The sequence below is a fragment of the Bradysia coprophila genome, chromosome III (genome assembly GCF_014529535.1).
Source record: "Bradysia coprophila strain Holo2 chromosome III, BU_Bcop_v1, whole genome shotgun sequence".
Classification (NCBI taxonomy): Eukaryota; Metazoa; Arthropoda; class Insecta; order Diptera; family Sciaridae; genus Bradysia; species Bradysia coprophila.
The window spans coordinates 2850267-2871005 of NC_050736.1; the positions used below are offsets into that span (position 1 = coordinate 2850267).

The following is a 20739-nucleotide window of genomic DNA, read 5'->3' on the forward strand; positions in this document are numbered from 1 at the left end:
ATTTATTACAATTATTCGAGGTCACACATTAACATTATTTAAGAATTGTCTATGTTTTGAGTTATTGACATAATATGGGAATACTCTGACTTAGATACAAATCTAAAATCTTTCTTTATAAGTTTTGTGTCTTACGATTTATATCATTAACCAGCAACAACAATTACATGTTGATTTATTTCTACTTCACTTAACCACTAGATCTGTTACTTCTGTTATTCACCTAGTTTTTCTTGAACTTTCAAAATTTTAAATGATTCTTTCCATGATTTCGACGACAAAAATAATATGAGTAATATAGTCCTTTATGTAGTAAAATGGGTGTTAAAAAAATTGAAGTACAAGATTTGAAATCAACAGATTAAAAATACTTTGATCGATGAAAGTAATAGACCCAATCTTTTGTTTTTCGGTAGAATTGTCTTTCATATTTGAATCTTTTCTTTACAATATCTCGGACGGTAAACTTTCAAGTCTGTTAATTCTTCTATAAAAAGTATTGCTGTAATGTTTGGTAAATTTCCATTATTTCGTTTCTTGTAATGTATTTTACTTGCAGAACCCCGCGAGAGTGACACTAGTTTGAAAATTATTACTTTTGCCTAGTGGGATTATCCCCTTTATATAGATAGAATAAAGTTTTGGGATCCTTCCGTTGAATCAGGAACCCACATCAAAGACCCTTTGTTTCCTTCTCCCTAACCTTACTACTTCCATCAAGGCTACAAACCTTCCTTCGGCTCAGGCTACAAACCTCCCACTCAACAAAATAAAAATTCCCAAACAGGTACGTAATGTGCTATTGGTATCAGGTGATGACGATGAGTTATGTAGTTTAGGGCTTAATTTTGGCGTCATTGTTGTTAACAAATTACTTGCTATTATTAAAAGAAAAATCGATATAACACCGAATCCTTGAGAAGTATCCGAAAAGGGAACAAGCGAGAAAATCTATGTTGCGTTTAAGTTACTCACAAGTAACTATATCCATCTTTTATGTGTGAGAAAACATATTTTTCTCAAGCTAAATATCTTCCTACTTATTGTAATTCTGTGTATTAATATGTCATTTCAACAAAGACGATGATTCGAATCATGTCTATCCATCAGAAAATATATAATCTACTTGCAACTGAAATCATACGTATATAAAAACAACTAACTTCAACTAAATCCAACTAAACTTCAACTGTGTACGAAAAGCACAACATCATTCTGTATATATATAATACATAGTGTGCTGGTTGGTTCATTTTCCGCTTTTCTCGTTTATGCCCTTGTCGGATAATTCACATGGAGTCAGTTCTATCTTGATTTTCATTTCACGCAGACGTTCGCGTTGAGTATATCGAAATAATAACATTGAGTATAGTGACCGTTTTCTTGAAACAAAGGATGATACACGAATTTTAATCGATTTGAAATTCAGTGGTTTAATAGTTTTCAATTTAATATTAAATGCATTTGCTGTGTAGAGTGCAATATCAAAAATGTGTATTAGATTTATGTGATACACATTTTGTGATGAAAATTATTTATGATTGCAATTTACCAAAATTGTGTGATATCAAGTAAACAAGCTGAATAAATCACTTTCAGCCAGTGTTTGGTTAATTATTTAGTGCAAACAGAAATAAATGAATGAAAAACATAAATAAAGCGTGCAGAACCCAAAAAAAAGTAGGAAAAAAACGGGAAAATTATGCAAATTTCAGATTCGTTTTTAATTTAATTCAGCCTCAGTGGGATGTTTATTGCGAGGGCAGAGAATATAAATTCGAAATTAAATGATGAATTCATGTGATTGTCTTGGAATGGATTAAAAAACGTTTTTCAGTGGAGATACATTTTCATTAAAATATACATTTGAACTGGATTCGACGTTAGGCGCGTGGGTACCATTAGCAGCTTTATCACTTCCATCACCTCGATGTCGTAGTCCAATGTTGAGTCATAGTCATAGTGATGGAGAATTTCCTGTCAAGCAAGGTGAGGAAACTAGCAATGAAACTCTTTTGATATTTTTTACATTCGAATTTCTGGTACTCGTATATTGTAGTTTATTGTAAAGTTAGTCGACGATCTGAATAATTAGGGAAGAGATGTAGCGATTGAACATAATTTACTTCTATGTATTTAGTTGACAAAATAACAAGTGAACTGATCTAAATAATATGGTTCCAAATGTTTGAACCATCACAATTTATATTATATTATGGCATCCTCAGCAGAACATCAAAAAATGGTTCGTAAGATACCAAATTTTACAATAAATCTAAGGCTTTGAATTAGAGTGCTGCTCTAGGATATAATTATTTGTGTACGGTGATCTGTTGAAAAACAACCACTTGAAATGTACTATCGCTAATGTTTTTGCTGACTTTGTTAAAAAGGAAGTGAATTAGGGCTAGGGGAGTTTTGGATGAGCGCCAACTTGATGGGCGTATTTTCTCATAATTTTTTCAATACTTCTTTTCAGCTCAATTTCTTACAACATTAGAATTAGCATCAAAAACAAACTAACTCGTTATAACGAGTAATAACCCCCCCATTGACATTCAGAAGTCATAAATACATTTCAATTCCAGCAAAAAAAAAACCAACCGCCCAATCTGAAATCAATGCACTTAAAGAGTTGATTCCACCGAACATTGGTTCGTCGATAAAACATTTTCAAAAAGTAATTGATTCGATTGTAAGTGCTTCAAAAACATCGTTGACTAACTGTTTTATTGCCAATATCACGGCGAAGTATTTCCGATATATCAAATACAACGAAAACTATAAAATAAATCTCATTGTTTGGTGCCACCGTGTCTGACCTCGAGAAAAATCCTCTCGCATACGAAGTATATATTCACTGTTTTTAGGGATATATTTTTCCGTTGTGAATACAAAAAAAAAAAAAAAACTGGTGACCCGTTTATATTTACAAATATAACTTGTGAAACGTGTATAACTGAACCAATTTTGGTTGGAATCACATAGTTATATATTAAATTTCTATATTTATATTTGATGTGCTTGCATACATACATGTTGGACTAGACATATTAGATACACAAATAAAATATAAAATTCAGTTTTATGAAGTATTCGGAATCAATAATAGGCTCTTCCTTTATTTGTGTATCTTTGAATACAGATATGCTAAGGCCGGATATTATTTTTGGTAACGTATCCTTTTGTGTTCAGCAGAAAATATGAAAGAATTTTCTATTCCTTTTTATTTGCTTGACATAAGTAATAAAGTGTACGAAGAAATACCTTTTTAAGTGACATTTATGTTCCAGTCTGTTAAACAGATTTATGATCATTCCTACTGTCAATTTCGTTCAAACATGGGTTCCTATAAAGAGATAACCTAGTCTATTACATTACTTAACACTATCAACAGCAATCCTTTTTGGAATAGAGAAGTGTAGCGAGGTGGTTGCGGAGGAAGCGTACGTGTTTTATTATTCTCAGTTTTTATCGTATATTTCATCAACAGTTTGAAAAAATGGAAAGTTGTAGTATTGAGGAAGTGTAGATGTAGCTGGGACTTGGTTTTTGACCTTTTAGTAACGGCTAGAGGATCGTCATATTAAATCTGTTGTTCTTTTGTTGAAAGTATCTCTGAGGGGTCGTACACAAATGACGTCACGCTTTTCAGCGCTGTCATCAGATTAAAACCACTAATAACTCGGCAAGTGCACCCCCTAAACGGGAAAAAGAAGAACACTATTAACTCTAAAAAGAGCATACTTGTCGCCGACAAGTTTTCGGGATATTAAATTTTCTTCTGATGACAGCACTAAAGCAGCGTGACGTCATTTGTGTTCGATCCCTTAAGTGTAGCAGATTAAATCTTTTACTTCATTAGTTTTAACATTCATTTTAATACGTAATAGCTCATTAAAAATAAGTCATCGCTTATGTTTGTCGTAAGATTACAGATGATCAGCCGTATCTGAAAGGTTAACACAAATATTACCTCTAGTTTCACTTCATTGAGTTAATACCTGGTTCACAACCGCAAGACTTTTATAGAACTGAAAGTAAACCTTATTGCTTATGAGTTTATCCTTGGTAGTTGAAAGTATTTAACAATTCGATAATTTTGTCGAACGTTCATCTATGGGTTAGAAGTGCCCCGAAATGGCGCATAAGTAATTTAGGCCAGGTTAAAGCGGTTAACTATCGCAATGTTTACATGCGATGTAGGCGCTTGAACCGGACCTTAATTCTATAAAAAAAAATTATTAGAAATTGAGTTAGACCATAAAAATTGACCTGCCTGCCTCTCTGAAATATTGTCAAAATTGTGCAAACAATATTTAGCTTGAATAGAACTAATTTATCCGTCAAATTAAACAACAACCGAGCCAAATAACAACATGATATAACTTTTATATCATCGGGGCTCCCTTACATAAACAATTAGTGCAATAAAAGCAACTTATCTCTGAATACACATAGCAAAAATAAAACAAACTTTTTTTTTTCAATGAAAATCCATTGCTCACATGTAGAAATCTGATTCGATATGAAAGATATCAAAATGGTATATAAATAGAATGTTCATTCGTTCATATCAAAGAATTTCATTTTAGTAGATAAGATTATGATCAAAGGACCTATGTAGCTCGGCGTGTGCTGTTCGTCTCGAAACAAGACATTCTCAGCTATGGTTTTGATAAAGAGTAGTGCATTGATTCGAAATTTACCTTTTTTTTTGCTTGGTGTTATTTCTATGAATTAGACGGAAACCAATGAGCATAGTGATTAGTGTTACATTAAATAAACCTCGTTTTTGCTGCTGTGGTTGACAGATACTATAATGTACGGTCTGAAACTTTGAAAAGAAGATAATTGCCTTGTGTTCGGAGTTAACCAGAAATTTAATCAAAACACCATACAACATAAATTACTGAATGAGCGATTCATCAATATGTCCCCTAATGAATAGTATTAATAAGATCCGAGGTACTTATTTATGTTGGTTTTTATTTGGTTATAAATATATTAAGCATTGTATTAAAACGTCCTATGACGACAGGTTATACTATTAATAACATCAAAAACATAGCAGAAAAAAGCAGAGGAAAACAATTTCCTTACTCAAGGCCAATAACTCTCCGCTCTATTGAGAATTGTTCGAAGAGTGTATCTACATGCAGAGATACTGCCCATCTAACTTAGATCCATTTCAAACAAACGAAGAGTAATGTAGTTTCACATTTTCACAATTTTCCACATAAAAGATATGATTTTTTTTTGCTGTACCCTAACCATATGGAGATGTGTATACATAGAAGAAGATATGTTTCATGTGGAAGAAAGGCATATCGATCCGTTTGTTCGGTTATATTTTCCGTACATTGTGGTGGTTCATGTGGTAGAAGCTTCAGACATTTTTCGCATAACAACAAAATGAGCTTAAAGAGGATATGATTCAAATGGTTTTTTGTTGTTGAACTTTTGGTTTTTAGTGGGGAAAATTTCAAGCATTTGTTAGTATTGTATTCTATTTACATAACAGGGTGTTGCTTCCGGCAAGTTCCTAAAAATTTCCACCGCATAAATTGTTTATGATGGGTACACGTGAAAATTTGTCGACTTCTTTTTTGTTTATTTTTCTGAGAACGTTCATTCGTCCAAACAGCAGTCAAACCATTTTTAATATTTCATATAATGTCTTTGATATTTTTATTAGTTTTTCATTAAAGGATATACTTTATGACTCTTTGTCTATACATTCATAGAGACTTTCATACAATTTTCCCTCAACGAATCATCATTTATCAATTATAGTCTTATAAACGGCGACCCTGTATAGGAATAGAGTATGTATAACCTAACATTAAATCAGGATGTATAAGAATAAAAAGAATTTGAGACAGACAACGATTCTTTTTCCTCTTTTGTGCCATATTACAGTAGAATTAATTGTCAGGTTGATATAGAAAAGTTAGGTAGTCAAAACTTTTGTTTTACCAAAACATTTATTGCTTGAAGAAATCTTTCTGAGATTTAAAAAAGATTCTTTTTCTGTCTATTTTCGGAATTGGAAAAGAATACCCGCAATTTTTGTGCTGAACACAATTACACAATACATTATTGTGTTCTCTCGTATAGAATACTGTGCCAAATATTGGATTAGAAACAAAAGAAAACGACATAAAATTATTGTGCCATTACTGTTCTTTGCTTCAACATTTCATTTTATTTATTTTAACCTTTTAAAAACAACCACTGTAATCTTTGAATCTGTCACTGCTTGGCTGGCTCGAAAGCGCTTCTCAGGGCTAGTTATTCATTTAAAAAAAAACTTAAAACTTAAAAATTTTCATACAAAAATCCAGAAGGCTCTTCGGGAATCGCCCGAATACGCACAGTATTGCCAGTCTAGACCTGTATCTAAAAAATCTTTTACTTCAACCATTTTAACATACTTTTTATTTGCTATAAAAAAGACCTCTAGTTTAGTCGATAACTATTCTTGTCGTCGTTGTCGATAGCAGATGACAAGTCGTTTATGTAACCTTATTTAGATCTGTACTCGACACCCCGTACGTTGCAGTTACGAGTTCGAAAACCTATGGGTATTTTTCCATCCTGACTATAAATCCCGAAAAAATAAATTTCTAGGACGTCTGGATCAGGAGCCAGTCCTATTTTAAGGTAGATGGGAATTCAACTGGTGTGATCGAGACAAATATTGTTGTCTCTCTCACACTAGTGGAATTCTTATTTAACCGGGTCTCTCTCCTGATCCAGACGTCCTAGAAATTTGTTTTTTCTGGATTTAGAATTAGGAGGGAATTAGGAGCGAATTAGGAGGAGCTCGTAACTGCAGCAATTTTTTATTTACCATCTGTAGAGTAATTTAGTTCTAGATTCGTGTAAAAAATCAATATAGTGTGCAGCAGTTTTTTTAATTCTACTGAATTGATTCAATGAAATTGGATATCGAATCAATAATTGAAATGTTATTTATTTTGTTAACAACAAACACACACACGTATCCTAACTTCAGCTGAAACATGTACATCCCTACTATGACCTTGACTTGGAAAATTTCTAGATTTCGTATCCAAATCAAATCGAATTTTCTGTGAGACATTTCTCATTTACTTATTTTTCGTGATAACATTTCTGGGGAAGAAATGGCTTATAGAATCTTTTCCACAACAAAGGAATGCAAACACTTTTGATCTACAAATCATCCTTATAAACTAATTTATTCAAAACGCGAAATTCTCCGTACGAAATTATAAAGCAAATTTTATTTGAATCTTATTTTGGCACATTATTAAGTTTGGTTGTAGCATTGCTCCACTTTTAAATAAAGGAGACTCAGTTTTGAAGAAAAAAAAATCTTTTGTTATTGCTTCTTCCATTAAAGCGTTATGGGTGCTCGCTTAGGAATCCTTTAATATCTTGGAATTTTGTTTTGTTTCTCTGCTGAAGATATTCGTAAAAAGAATATTTTCAATTGACGATAGCATTGTATTTCTCGAGAGTAACACCGAACCGATACTAATGTGTTACAAAAAGAAACCCATTTTTTGTTTGCTAATGAAAAGGGGATGATAAATCTATTTTCGCAATTGTGTTTTTTTTTTAAATATTCATGCCGCGGAGGAAAAAATAATGTAAAAATATGTCAAAGGCTATATTAACTCATCGATTTCACGTATCTGTGAAGCGTGTTTTACACACATTATGTATATTGGCACATGTTATAGATTGAAATCATGTTTGAAAGTACGGATACTTTCCCAATCTCTGTTACACACGTTCAATGCATATTGTGACACGTTTAGTAGATTTTCATTTTCGCATAAAATACATTTGAGCTGGCAATTCAATTTGGGATTTAAATAGACGAAAGACGTATATTATACGTACACAATGGAATCGAGGTAATCAATTTCATTTAATCAAGAACTCTTAGTGGTTACAACCAATTTTTCACGGTCATAATGTTATCGAATCCAAAAGGATTTGTATTCAATACTCGGAAACCATAAAATGCATAGCTTTTATATCATCAATTAAGTTTGAGCACGAATAACGTTTTTAAAACCACAACATAATGCGGTTTTTAAACACACCCAATAAAATGTGAACAATGTGAGCGCTTCCATAGTGGAACATCCATTTTCACAATTTGCTAAATTAATCAACTTTCTTTATTATAGCGTCCAGATAAACCATCATTAATGAGCTTCTATAGTTACATTAAGCTGCCATATCCAGTGTTATATTTGCTGCTATATTATCACATTACCATTTTAGACAAGTGGATAGTGTGACAACTTTTGTCAGTTTAGATAAATTGCCAGTACAGTTTTGATGGAAATTAGCATCACAAGTGTTGAATCAATAAAAAAAAAATCTTCACAGTAAGAAGAGACTATACAATTATCACCAACGTAAAATAATTTTATGCAAAGAACTCTTTATGAATGCAATGGTAATGAAATATTATTCTACCCGTAATAAGATAAGCGCGCTATATTCATAGACTCAACGGAAAAATTGCAATTTTAAATTTATTTAAAGCGATCCTTTGTCGACCTGGAACCGCAATATGCCCCTGTTTCATTTCTCTGGAAAAAAGGGTGTACATGATTTAACACGTCAGAATGATTCAGGACGTAATCGATTTTTGAAACACGGACGATGATGCACATTACGTAAAAGACATTAATTCTGACTCGGATATTTTTCTGCGGAAGGTGAGAGAACATTTTTGGGCGATTGGTGACTATCAAGAATGGGATGGGACAGTCATTGCTAATTGAACATTCTTTTATTTCCATTTGCATACGACATGGAAATAATAAGAGAAATAGCCAAATAAAGGCAAAATTAATAAAATTAAAAACTTTTGATGGATTAACTGAAAATGTGAATTGAATGTCATATTCATTCTACACGCGAACAATAGTTCCCATTCACTGAATACGATGACTATCTATCTATTGCCACAAAAATTGTAAAGCAAATTCAATCACAAAAGCTTCACAACAAACAACAAAAAAAAGTCTTTGATTGAAGAGATGTAATTCATGTGTGATGTGTCCCATACCATTGTTCATTTCGATTTGTTAGAATTTCGACGAGTTTTACGATAAAGCGCGCAATTTTAAAACCAATACATGCTCTTCATATGAAATTCATAGATGCTTCGTTAGAGTGTACACTTACATGCATATAATCAACTTGGATGTATTGAAGTTGCAGTGTTGCATTATATTTGCACCTTACATACATGAAATAGCGATGCATCTGTACTCTAACATACAACATAACTAACTATTTTCTGAAATGCACTACTACACCTTAATTGCATCTTCGAAATTCCAAAGACTAGACCATATTAAATCTCTCTTTTCTCCACTCATAATACGATTTTTAGAGAGCCCCAACTGATTCCACTCATACTTGTATGCTGTTCGCCGTATACATGTGAATATTGTTATAAAGCAGCTTCCATGACAATATACATACCGTATATACAGCCATTATAACACAAATGAGACTGAGAATGAAAATTTTTCAGTCATTCGTGGTGTCTAACACAAGATGGTTTCGCGTTTGCGTTGATAAAATTTTATATTTTTGTTGTTTTTGCTTGAAATAATTTTTGTGTGTATTTTCTCCGAATCGAAAAGCCGCGACTATTAGAAAACACCGAAATTATTACTTGTGATATTAGTGCATATAGTGAGCAAATTGAAACAATCAATGATTCAATGACAGTGCTATAAATGTGATAAAGAAATATTTTGATTGTTGTTTCGTCCATCTGGATTATAATGGACCACAAAACGTTCGAAAAAGCCAATTCAATTCGTCGACATTCTATATACGGTAGCTTTGTTTAACAGACATTGTTAAAGACGAGGAAGGAAATTCTCATCTCCCATTTCGTCTGTGATATTTTTTTGACAGTGTATAGTAATGTTGTGTGTCAAATTTTCCGTAAACATTGCATTTATTTTGCTATTTTAACGTTCAGCGTAAGACTGGTTGTAACAAAAAAAAAGCCGATAATGAGATTATTTATTATGATGATAAACGTTATTATAAACATTGGTTATTAATTTATGAATCAGTTCTCTTCGCACTCCCAAGTACTTTATTCGCATAAACACTCCTTGATCGCATATTCCGATCATTACATCAACCATAGTAAGACCCACATAGCCTCTATATACATTTTGATACGCAAAAATTCTAGACATCAATTTGTACATAAATGTATACGTAATCGTTCGGAAAATTAATGGGCAAATCAGACAGAAATATTTTCGTTGACTTCCATTCCTTGAATTTCATCTTATTCATAAACGAATTTATAAATAGACGTATGACTGTAATTACATCACACAACATATATTAACTGATTATAATACATAAATGTGGATAAATGTGGCAATTAATTTAATTTCATGCTACACATTCATTTTGCCATAATTTCGTAAGTTAGAACTTCTCCGAAAAGATATTAATTGTGATTGTTTTTCATCGTTGTTTTATATGTATGATGGCAACCATTGATACAGGGCAAAAGAGGTTCGTGTTTAAGTTTTCCCGTCAAGTTTATTTTGTCTGCTTCATAACTGTTATGGTGCTATATCCATGGTGTTCAATGTTTCATTATTAAAATGACTAGAGAAATGACGCTTGTATGGCGCCTTACGAGTGATGCGTGACTTTTTTCAAGTTGAAATAAGTCTTTGTTGTCATCTCTCGTTGTGGTAGCTTTGCATGTGAATATTTGAAACATTTCAAGTTTACCGGTATATGATTATGGGCTCTAGTATATACATGTCAAAAGCATATTTTTATGCTATGAAAGCATGTAATCATCATACTATGTGTATGTACTTCGACGCATGACTCGGCGTAATCAGCAGTACATTCGATATTAACTCTTAATAATGTTAGAGGAATTTTTTCGGTTAAAATTCTTATCTGATTGCGGTCATAGCTTTTTCTTTGGCAATATTCCAGTCAAATCATCCATTTCGTTGCACCCATATGCATTTTATTTTCATTTCATTATTCACTTTCTTAGCCGAATTTCATTCTACACTCGTTGTTACATTAATGTCTGCCACAAGCAATTACAATTATTTTTTTTAAACGTATGATGATTCTCCCCTTACAACAGTTCATCGAAATGCCAATTTGACACTTTATAAACTCGCTTTAGACCTACGCCCATGTCAGAAAGTTGTTTAACGAACATTCATTTCGGGATTAAAATACAAAAAATTACCTGCTTTCTGTTTCCTCATGAGTGATATCAAACTATATACACATACATGATGCAATGCCGAACAAACACAATAGTTTTACAATATTCAACCCATAACCATTAGTTTCAACGACCCTTGGTTTTCAAGTCCTCTTCTCAACAAAAATGGTTTATAATCATTTACGTACACATAGATGTATGTGAATATATGTGTGCAGCAATGTACATTCAAAATATCACATCCCTATACCATTCCATCATTATACAATAGTTCGATGGCAGGTGCTTTTTATTCAGCCAAGTCTGAGCTCAAGTGCTACTGTCGTTACCCTCTCTTTGCTGGGTGGTTTCTTTTTTATTTATTTAATAAATTGAGTGAAAGGCTATTTCTCTGTAAGATCACAGTTGGTGTATGATAGGGTTTATTGGAAAGATTGCTTGCACTTATTGTCTCTTTAGTATTTTCAACGATTGAGTAAAATTAATAAAATATTCAGATGACGGAGGATATTTATTGGAAAATGAGAAAATGAGTTTTTCCCATTGCTTTCGAATATTTAAAAAAAAAAAGTATTCAGAGGATCGAAAGGTCATCTAAAAATAGTTTTAAATATTCAGCGACTGTCCGGCATGCCATTTCCCTAACAAAATGAGAATAATATAACACAAGTTAAACAACTGTTGACAAGTCGATTAGGAATTCACACTAAAAAGCGTCTTACAAATAAGAAAGAAACGATAAAGTCTACTGAAAAACCAGTGCTATAAAAACGTTTTTTTTTTTATTATAAACTTGAAGGTCAACTATCAAACATCACAATTATCTACGATTCTACACTCGTATTTTAACTCCATCGAATCATCAAAATGCTTTGCAAATATACGAAAGAATTTATGTAAAAGAAAAAAAAAATTGCAAATCGTTACGTCTTCAATACATATGCGAATAACATCATATTCAGTTGACATATATACTACCTATATATCTGGATATGAACATAAAAAATGTTTATCATCATACGAATATCATTATCTACAAGATTCTATCGTGCGATTGTTTTGAATACATGGTCTCTAACAATACATTTTTTGCTACTACTTTGAAATCGGCAACTAGTTTTTCATTCGATTATTAGTCGTTGATTGAAATTATCTTAAAAATTTGTAATAAATTTAAATGTCCGAATCGTATACATATAGAACCTTGGGTTACTAATTCAAAACCATCATCGGAATAATTGTAAACGGCACTCCGATTGAATTCAATCGGTGATATCATCCAGTGAGATGAGTTGTGTTGGCTAATTATTTTCATATTCTTTTTACAGTGTGACTGTAGTTGACTTGTTCACGTAAAAATACCAATCATACAAAAAAAAAATATTGGTCAAATTGACCTATTATCTGTGCCACTGTGTTAACCAAGTAAACGGATAGATCAAGAGAGAAGAAAAAAATTTGGTAAAATGTAAATATTGAAATTTGTGCTGTTTGCCAAGTCAAAAAAAAATGTTCGACGTTGTAATTAATAAGTGTTTTGAAGGTTTTTTGTCGTGCAAAAACAGAGTTTTTTTTTTTAATTCATTCAATATAAGTCATTAATGGGTATAATACGAAAACGTCATTTACGATTTTTTATATGTGTGGTGTGTGTGGTTTTATAATAAATATTTAAATTAAATTTTACGTGCCATATACTTACTTTACGAAAATTACGTCTCGTCCATGAATTAGTAAATAAATAAAAAAAATTATTTAAAGTATGTATCAGCCATAAGTGTGATTTACGTTTACAAATTATTTACTGTTTGTTTAAGTAATTGATACAGTGAAAATACCAAAAAGAATATGTGTGCTCAATCAATAATTTGTCCGATCAAAATGTGTGGAAATATCTCTTCAATGAATGCTATCTGAATCAATTTATTATGTCCATGCGAAATCAGCATAATCATTCGAATAGCAACGGTCATCATCATCATCATCAGGATACAACGGCTGTTGTCGCTATGCACAAATCGGTAACAATAGTGACAGCTCAGCGTAGCAATTCGCTAGATTATTTAAATTTCGAAGAAAAACGTCAGCTGATCGCATCGTCTCTGTCGCTGTCAGAGATTTTATGTGGTCCGGCTGCTGTACATGCGGCAAAAGAGGTAGCCGTTAATACTGTCATCGGTGAGTTGGGATTGTTATTCAAAATTGCGCGATGAACGTTTTCGATGGGATTGGTTAACAGTTTCGATAGTTTTTGGGTTTTATTTGGGAGGTTTTTCCTTTGTAATAGGTTTTGAAATGAAATATTTTTATGACACACAGAGACGTTTTAGGGTTATTGCATTTACAAAACTACAGACGTACCTAAATTATCAGTCAATTGAATCACATTCTGTTTATTCTAAGAATTATGACAGCTAATTGAATGTAAAGTGGCACCTACAGATACAATAATTCCGAAAGATTTTTTTATTGAAATTCCTCACCAGAAAAACTTTGTTTTTAATTAAAATCAGCTTTTAATTATACACTTCACACACAGCTATATAGTTCATGGACTACTTCAAAGAATCTCGATAAAAAATTATTTTTTAATGAAAATAGAAATTAATTAACTAAATTTCGTCAATAAATATTCTCCAATGGAGTATTATACACAATTGATTCCATTTCGTGTCGAGTTCAGTGATACGTCAGTATAGAGAATCGCAGTGTAAATTTCAAAGGAAAAGTAATAACGAAAATGCTTCCATACAATTTCATTCCTAATTGAACGTTAATAGGCCAAACATTAACCTTTAAATCGACAGCATGTAATACCATTGGTTCATTTAAAAATCGAAACTGATTTAACACAAAGACTTTAACACAAAACATTAAACTTAATTAAATAATCAATTTAATATTCATACCCAAATGAGGTTTATGAAAGTCATTTCATTATGCGGGTAAAAAAAAATCAAATTCTATAAAAATACCAATGTTAGGTATATGTAATCTTGTATATAGTCAAGGTAAACCAAACAACAACGAAAAAAAATAGCGTCTCAGATTAAGTGAGTTATCTGAAACTAATACAATTAAAGCGGTAATTTGGCTTTGATGTGCTGCACATTACGAGATTGTGAATTTGAATATAATTTTTTGTTAGATGTGAACAGCAAATACAATAATTAATCACAAATTTGTTAATTAATTGTTTGTGTGATAATATAATCAGTGTGAGAAGAATGAGGATGTAAAGGCTCTCAAAACGAAATCTCAATTCTTTCATGAGTCCACTAACTTTCTCGTTTTTAATAGACAAATTCTTTCTGAGAATGCGAAGCTCTACACTCGGACAAGGAAAACATACCGTATCCTGGTAATCCCAAAAATTTGTATACCGCGAAATCAAACCTTCACCGAACAAATTGTCTGAGAATGAATGGACCGGAAAGTCGGTTTTACTTTTCTCCGTCCAATATGAAAAATACTATTCGTACCACGAACTAATAGTACATTTCGTACCTACTACTAAAAGTCTTTTTTAGCGTGTGAGAAGTTTCCAGACAGAGCCGAAGGCGAGTCCTAGGTATGAAAAAGTCTTTTTTAGAGAATTCGATTCCAGACCTCGCCTTCGGCTCTGTCTGGAAACGTCTCACCCGCTAAAAAAGACTTTTAGTCCTAGGTACGAAATGTACTATTCTTGTTATAATAATATCGTTCGCCGGACTATAATATCGCTTTTTGAGATGAAAATATGGTTTTGTACGTAACATTTTATAAAAGGGAAAATTATTGTTTCTGTGACGATGATATCGTCCGAGTGACAATATTATCGCCTACACTCGGCGATTTTTCCCGTCACCGGAAATTTTGACTTAATTCCCGGGAAGAAAACATTATTTCCAAATTTCCATGCTCATCCACACTCTAGAAGTTCTCCAAGTTCGGACAAGAAAATATAGGAAAACTTCTAAAAGTAATTGCGTCGATTGCATCTTAAAAGCATAAGTTTTCTTGAATATCTAAATAACATCAATACACACAGGTATTCCCAGCATTCACTATTTCTTTACTTAATCACGTCGGCAGAGCTTTCGAAAAACTTTTTTTTTTAATTTTCTTTAATTACACCAAATTCTTGGAAAGTTGCCTCGACGTCGTAATGAACTACGTTATGGTTCAATATATTAATGCAGATTATTTGTATTTTTATAAGAAAAACCTGTCGTATTTTTAGCTAAACGACATTCTTTGAATGTAATCAAATACGATGGATGTGTTTTTAGTTCGAGTTCATTTTTGGAATACACAATATTTCCGCCTTCGAACCTGTAACGTTTATTTAAAAATTGTTGTCTAAGCTCGGAATTTGATGTTTTCGATGTCTAGGACATTACTAAAACTATTGGAGAACATATTTTGCCGCTTTCGACCCGTCGGTAACGTTTATTTAAAAATTGATGTCTGAGCCCAGAATTCGATGTTTTCGATGTCTAGGACATCACTACAACTATTTGATTATAGTGCTCATGAGAACCAATTTCTTTGTCTATAAAACACTCGTAAAAATCGATGTTACACGCGCATCACGTTACGACGTGTATTATATTCACTTCAGGTAGCATTTGTTTATCCATTTAACCAAACAATACACAATAGTTGTATTTACAAGTTTTTAATATACAAAAGAAAATTAAAAGAATGTGTCTGGTCACACCTTTTTCTCGTTCTAGATTATTGTTGATTTTTTTTTTTGTTTCTCTCGTCTTGCTGCAACCTATATGTACTCTCAATATAAACGTAAACAATATCAAACATACAATCTAAATCATTTAAGAAACAACAGAGATTATAGTCAGTCATTTACGACATCGTTACGTATAGAAATACCAGGGAACGATTTGAGAATGTTTTTTAAACATTTTTTTTAGTCAGTCATTTTTTACTTGGAACATATTTTTGTAGTTTGAAACCGGTTAGGTTTATGTACCAAAAAACGTATAATCTACCTATGTATATATGGAAACAAAATCATAATTCTCTTTGAATCAAATTATACTCATGCTCACATTAACAAAGCAGATAGTTCTTTTACTACAAATGAAAGAGAATTCAAAATAATGTAGTAAAAATACAAACTTTTTTTTTCTTCTTCTTCATGGTATACCTCATTTACCCACGTTTTGTCTACACTCATACCGTGTAAAAAGAGTGAATATGTATACAGACTTAAGCAGAGTGTTTGGTTATACCATAATACAATATTGGAAGAACGTAAAGAATCTTACAGGTTTTTCTTTCCATATATCGAGTTTCACATTTTATACACATTGGTGTTATACATTACAGGTAAATGTCATTGATACCAGCGCGAATCGAAATAGAGTCATGTGTGTGATCGGATTGCGTATACACCAAAAAATAAAAATATTTTAAATAATATGTTTGTGTTTCCAGCTTTGATGATAAAACATTTTCATCGTAGATGACAGTGTTAAGGCATACATTTAAGTGAAACTTTATTCATTTAATTTATCTGATGAGTGTAAATATTATGAATAAAATTTGTCTCACTTGGATGGTAATGATAATCGCTTTATTATTTCACCATAACAACGGAGCGTTTTTGGATGCTATTTTAGCATCCCGAATTAGATAAAAGTTGTTGTCAATATTTACATCCTTTTAGCATTGATTGACGTCATGAGTAATGTTAATGTATCTCTTAGCAACAGCTTCAATAAAATGAGTATATTAGGAAATGATACTTAAACATCTTGTACACTAATTTTTAGCGGCCGTTCTTCATTCTTTATATTACTGTTGTGTATCAATTTACTATCGAGCAAATGATGTAACCGCAATCGTAAATGTTACAAAAATAGGCCAGTTGAAAAGTCTAATCCGCTATTACCCTCAATTATATCCGCAAATTTATCTAAGCCTATCCTACTCAGCAAATCGGAATGTCTACTGTCTGAAGTGTGATAGAATCTATTATTGGGAGTGGTTGACTATTATTAATCGGTATTACTAGTCTTCGTTCCATCATACTGCTCTGCAACCTTAAATTAATGTCTTGATTAATTTTAGCAACTGCGAGAAAAATCGCTTGACTCGTTGTTTTAGGTGCCTACCATTCACTGAAATCAAATCATTTATTTGTTATTTCACGACTCATTTAGCTGCGTGAAATTTGTGTAATTAGCCGAGCAATAAAAAAGTTTAACGAGGAACAAGTTTTTTTTTTGTACAAATGTGTCGTGTTGATACACTTGAAAAAAAAAGTTCGTTTAAACGAATTTTATAATCGAAACGTAAAGGTGAGATTAGTAAATTGCTCAATCAAATACTGAAAAACTTTCAGAAATTGCTGATCAATTATCGATAGCAACGACTACATATGTTACACACGAAAATTTATTTGTAGAGGAGGGGGCAGCGTGTATCTCGAGCCGAAGACAGGGGATGTAATCCTCCTTAATTTTTTTTTCCCTGGGAAACATACTTTAGTCATCAAAGCAATAAATCACAAAAACAATTCAAATTATTTAATGGGTAATGATCTTTTAACGACAGTATCCAAAGGAAAAGCGATGAGCTGCGGATAGTTTGAACTTATAATAGTAAAACGATTGTTAGAACAGATGAAGTAATAGATTTATCGATCTGAATGCAATATGACTAAATATATTGCAACCATTGCAAGCTTAAATCAAGTAATTTCTTCAGTAAATTATTCATACAAAACCATGTACCCACACGTATCCATGTAACTAAAAAATTGTAATGCTTTCAAAAGGACAGGATAACAGTCTGTCATATTTTTGCACACCGCCCATTGGGGGATATAAAAAATTGATTATATTTGTAAAATGTTAAAATCATCTAGCCTAAGGTCAATGATAAAATGTCAGTTATATTTTATGTCACTAAAATATTTCTTACGAAAACATAAAACTGAATATGGTAGTTACCTTCGTCATTTTTGGAATCAATAGCCATAAATTTTCGCATTTATACGCTGTCCATTATACATGTGTTTTTATATTATAGATGGGAGATGGTACACACAGCATTTCAATATATAATATTCTAAAAATACAAGACCTCTTTGATGCGAAATATATTATACGTTTCAAGTCCTACATTTGATTTAGGAATTCAACAAAGCACTTTACAGCAACTCCATCAAAACAAAAATATCAAAAACTCGCGTTACAACAAAGGAAAACGTTTCCAAACATATTTTCATTGCGTTCATTGAATTCTTCTTGAATCAATTTATTTTCAAGCACTGTTGAAGCAGACGCGCTCCGATTCAGAATTTAATAAATTGAGTCTATCACCGCCTATGCGAGCAGAATTCTTTTCTCAGATGAAGTTAGTCGATGCAAAAAAAAATCCAACCTGTCACATATTACACAAAGTCAACCAAATCGACTTAGGTTTAATGGCAAATTACATACTTCTCTGAACGGCTCTAAAATCTAAAGCAAACAAAAACGAACATTATATCCACTTTATCTGTTTGAATTCCCTTTAGGATTATAGGTTGTTTTCTTTGAGGCTGAAAAAATTATATAGCTTTTCTGTTATGTTGCTACCGGGACTATACGTACCAAATGTATACCAGCTACCGCTTTTCGGTTCATTTATTCTTTGACCACCTCTATATTTGTGCTATAATTTGGCACAGATTACAGGTTCAAATCCCACGCAATACACATTACCTTATAAATGGTTGTTTTATAATGCAACCACAACGAATCCGTAATGGAAAACGAGAGTGAGCTTTTTACGGATTAATATGACAACGTAATGAGATTATAAAGTAGATGCTTCTTGTGTACCCGATTGATCGCTGCAAATGAAATGGCGATTTTGGGGTCCAGTTACGTGATCTAAGATTCTAAATTTTGGTAATATCCGTTCGTGCATTTGGAAACACTACGTCATAGCCAAAACAATCGTTAAATCTGTCTCTTCTTTTGTTTAAACTTTAAAGAATAAATTGACGAATCTTTTACTTCATTCGTTAAAACACATATTCTTCAATATTAGAGAACACCAGCTAGCGCTCATCGCTTATTTTTGTCGTCACCGTCGATAACAGATGACTAGTCATTTATAAAAGTGGCTGATCTTTGAATCCGCAATCTATAAACAATTTTCAAGTATGTCTGAGTGTATTACGTAGTTTCTCATCGTGGATTTTCGTACGGGTAGTGTGATAGCTACAACACAATATTGCAGCGAATGGAAAAGGTGTAGTTTCCGTAGTTAACAAAAAATAAAAAATGTTCTGTTTTCTAGTCACATAAATGGTTGTCCTGCACCTGTTACAAATCAATAACTCACCGATACATTATTTTTTCCTCGTTCCATTCAATACCGTTTTTCGGGTATTTAGAAGTTGGAATAAACGTCTCGTGTCTACATGTTTATCTCTCTGTAAAAAAAAGTGATATAGCAGACATTTTGTGATTATTAATACTTATTTCGAAATTAATTTACCCGCGCCGCAATAAGGCATTGTAACAAGTACTTTAGACGGATCATTGTGTATTATAAGAAGGATATTAATATTTGTAAATATTATATGAAAAAATTTGTGTAGCGATACAACAGCTTAAAGGCATTAAAATTTCATACTGTTTGTGTTTAGAATTTATATTCATATTTATGTTTATGAGCATAATTTTCTTTGCCATTTTCACATAATATATGAAAAAGATGAAAGAGAAAATTTATGAATTATGTGACATTTAAATGAGTCAAGTAAATAGAACGGCCTTTTAAATTTCTGTTGTTTAAAACAATTGTTTAAAGAAAGAAAAACTGATTCATAAATTACATGTCTTCCAAATTGATTGTCTATGAGTGTGAGTAACAGTCACCTGTTTCAATTTTAGTTAGCTAGCGATAAGCATTTCACACCAGCTTCGTTTATGGGTTCAAGGGTTGCCTCTAGCTCACTCGAAAATTCAGTTCAGATTAGGGTAACAATTCGTTTATTCAGAATTTGATTACTTGTCTTGTTGTTGGCTCTTCTCATAGTTCTGCAAATATTCATTAAATCTGTTACCACATGTGAGTCTATATAGCAGTTTTTTTGTACCACAAATAACGAATCAAATCCATTTGTGCTAACTTTCAACCCCATTTTCATTCTCGGCTGGCGTTTCAAGTCCCTCAATTCGGCATACATGAAATTTTCAGATGATCATTAACAAAACAAATGATCCATACAACTTCCTTCAGTCTGTTACATAGCTATCTATACGCCACATACTATATGCATATTAATTTTAATGGAAATTTGATGATAGAGAAATGATTTATTATTAATATTGAAACGGAATCGTTTTAACTGATGTAGGCGCGCTTGGGTGAATTTTGTTTTCGTATAAGATCTACTCTACTTATACTATGGGGGTATAACCTAAATTTTGAATATTTTATAGGAATAGATGTTACAGCCGGTGCGGTGT

General features: G+C 32.2%; 1 protein-coding gene across 11 annotated transcripts in view; it reads left to right on the top strand.

The window, feature by feature from the left end:
* The window catches only part of LOC119076046 (phosphatase and actin regulator 1), a 101577-nt gene that overhangs the window by 5347 nt on the left and 75491 nt on the right, over positions 1-20739 (top strand). Inside the window, exons 1-2 of one of the 11 annotated variants that reach the window (XM_037182695.1) lie at positions 9555-9867; positions 12589-13438. The exons of 2 other annotated variants lie outside the window; for them this stretch is intronic. In XM_037182695.1, coding sequence (XP_037038590.1) covers positions 13189-13438 — 250 coding nt within the window. In that variant the 5' untranslated portion in view covers positions 9555-9867; positions 12589-13188. Of the gene's footprint in view, positions 1-1792; positions 1990-4877; positions 4969-9554; positions 10017-12588; positions 13439-20739 lie in introns of those variants that run through there. 8 more of the 11 variants (XM_037182686.1, XM_037182704.1, XM_037182677.1 and 5 more) reach the window with 8 other exon arrangements.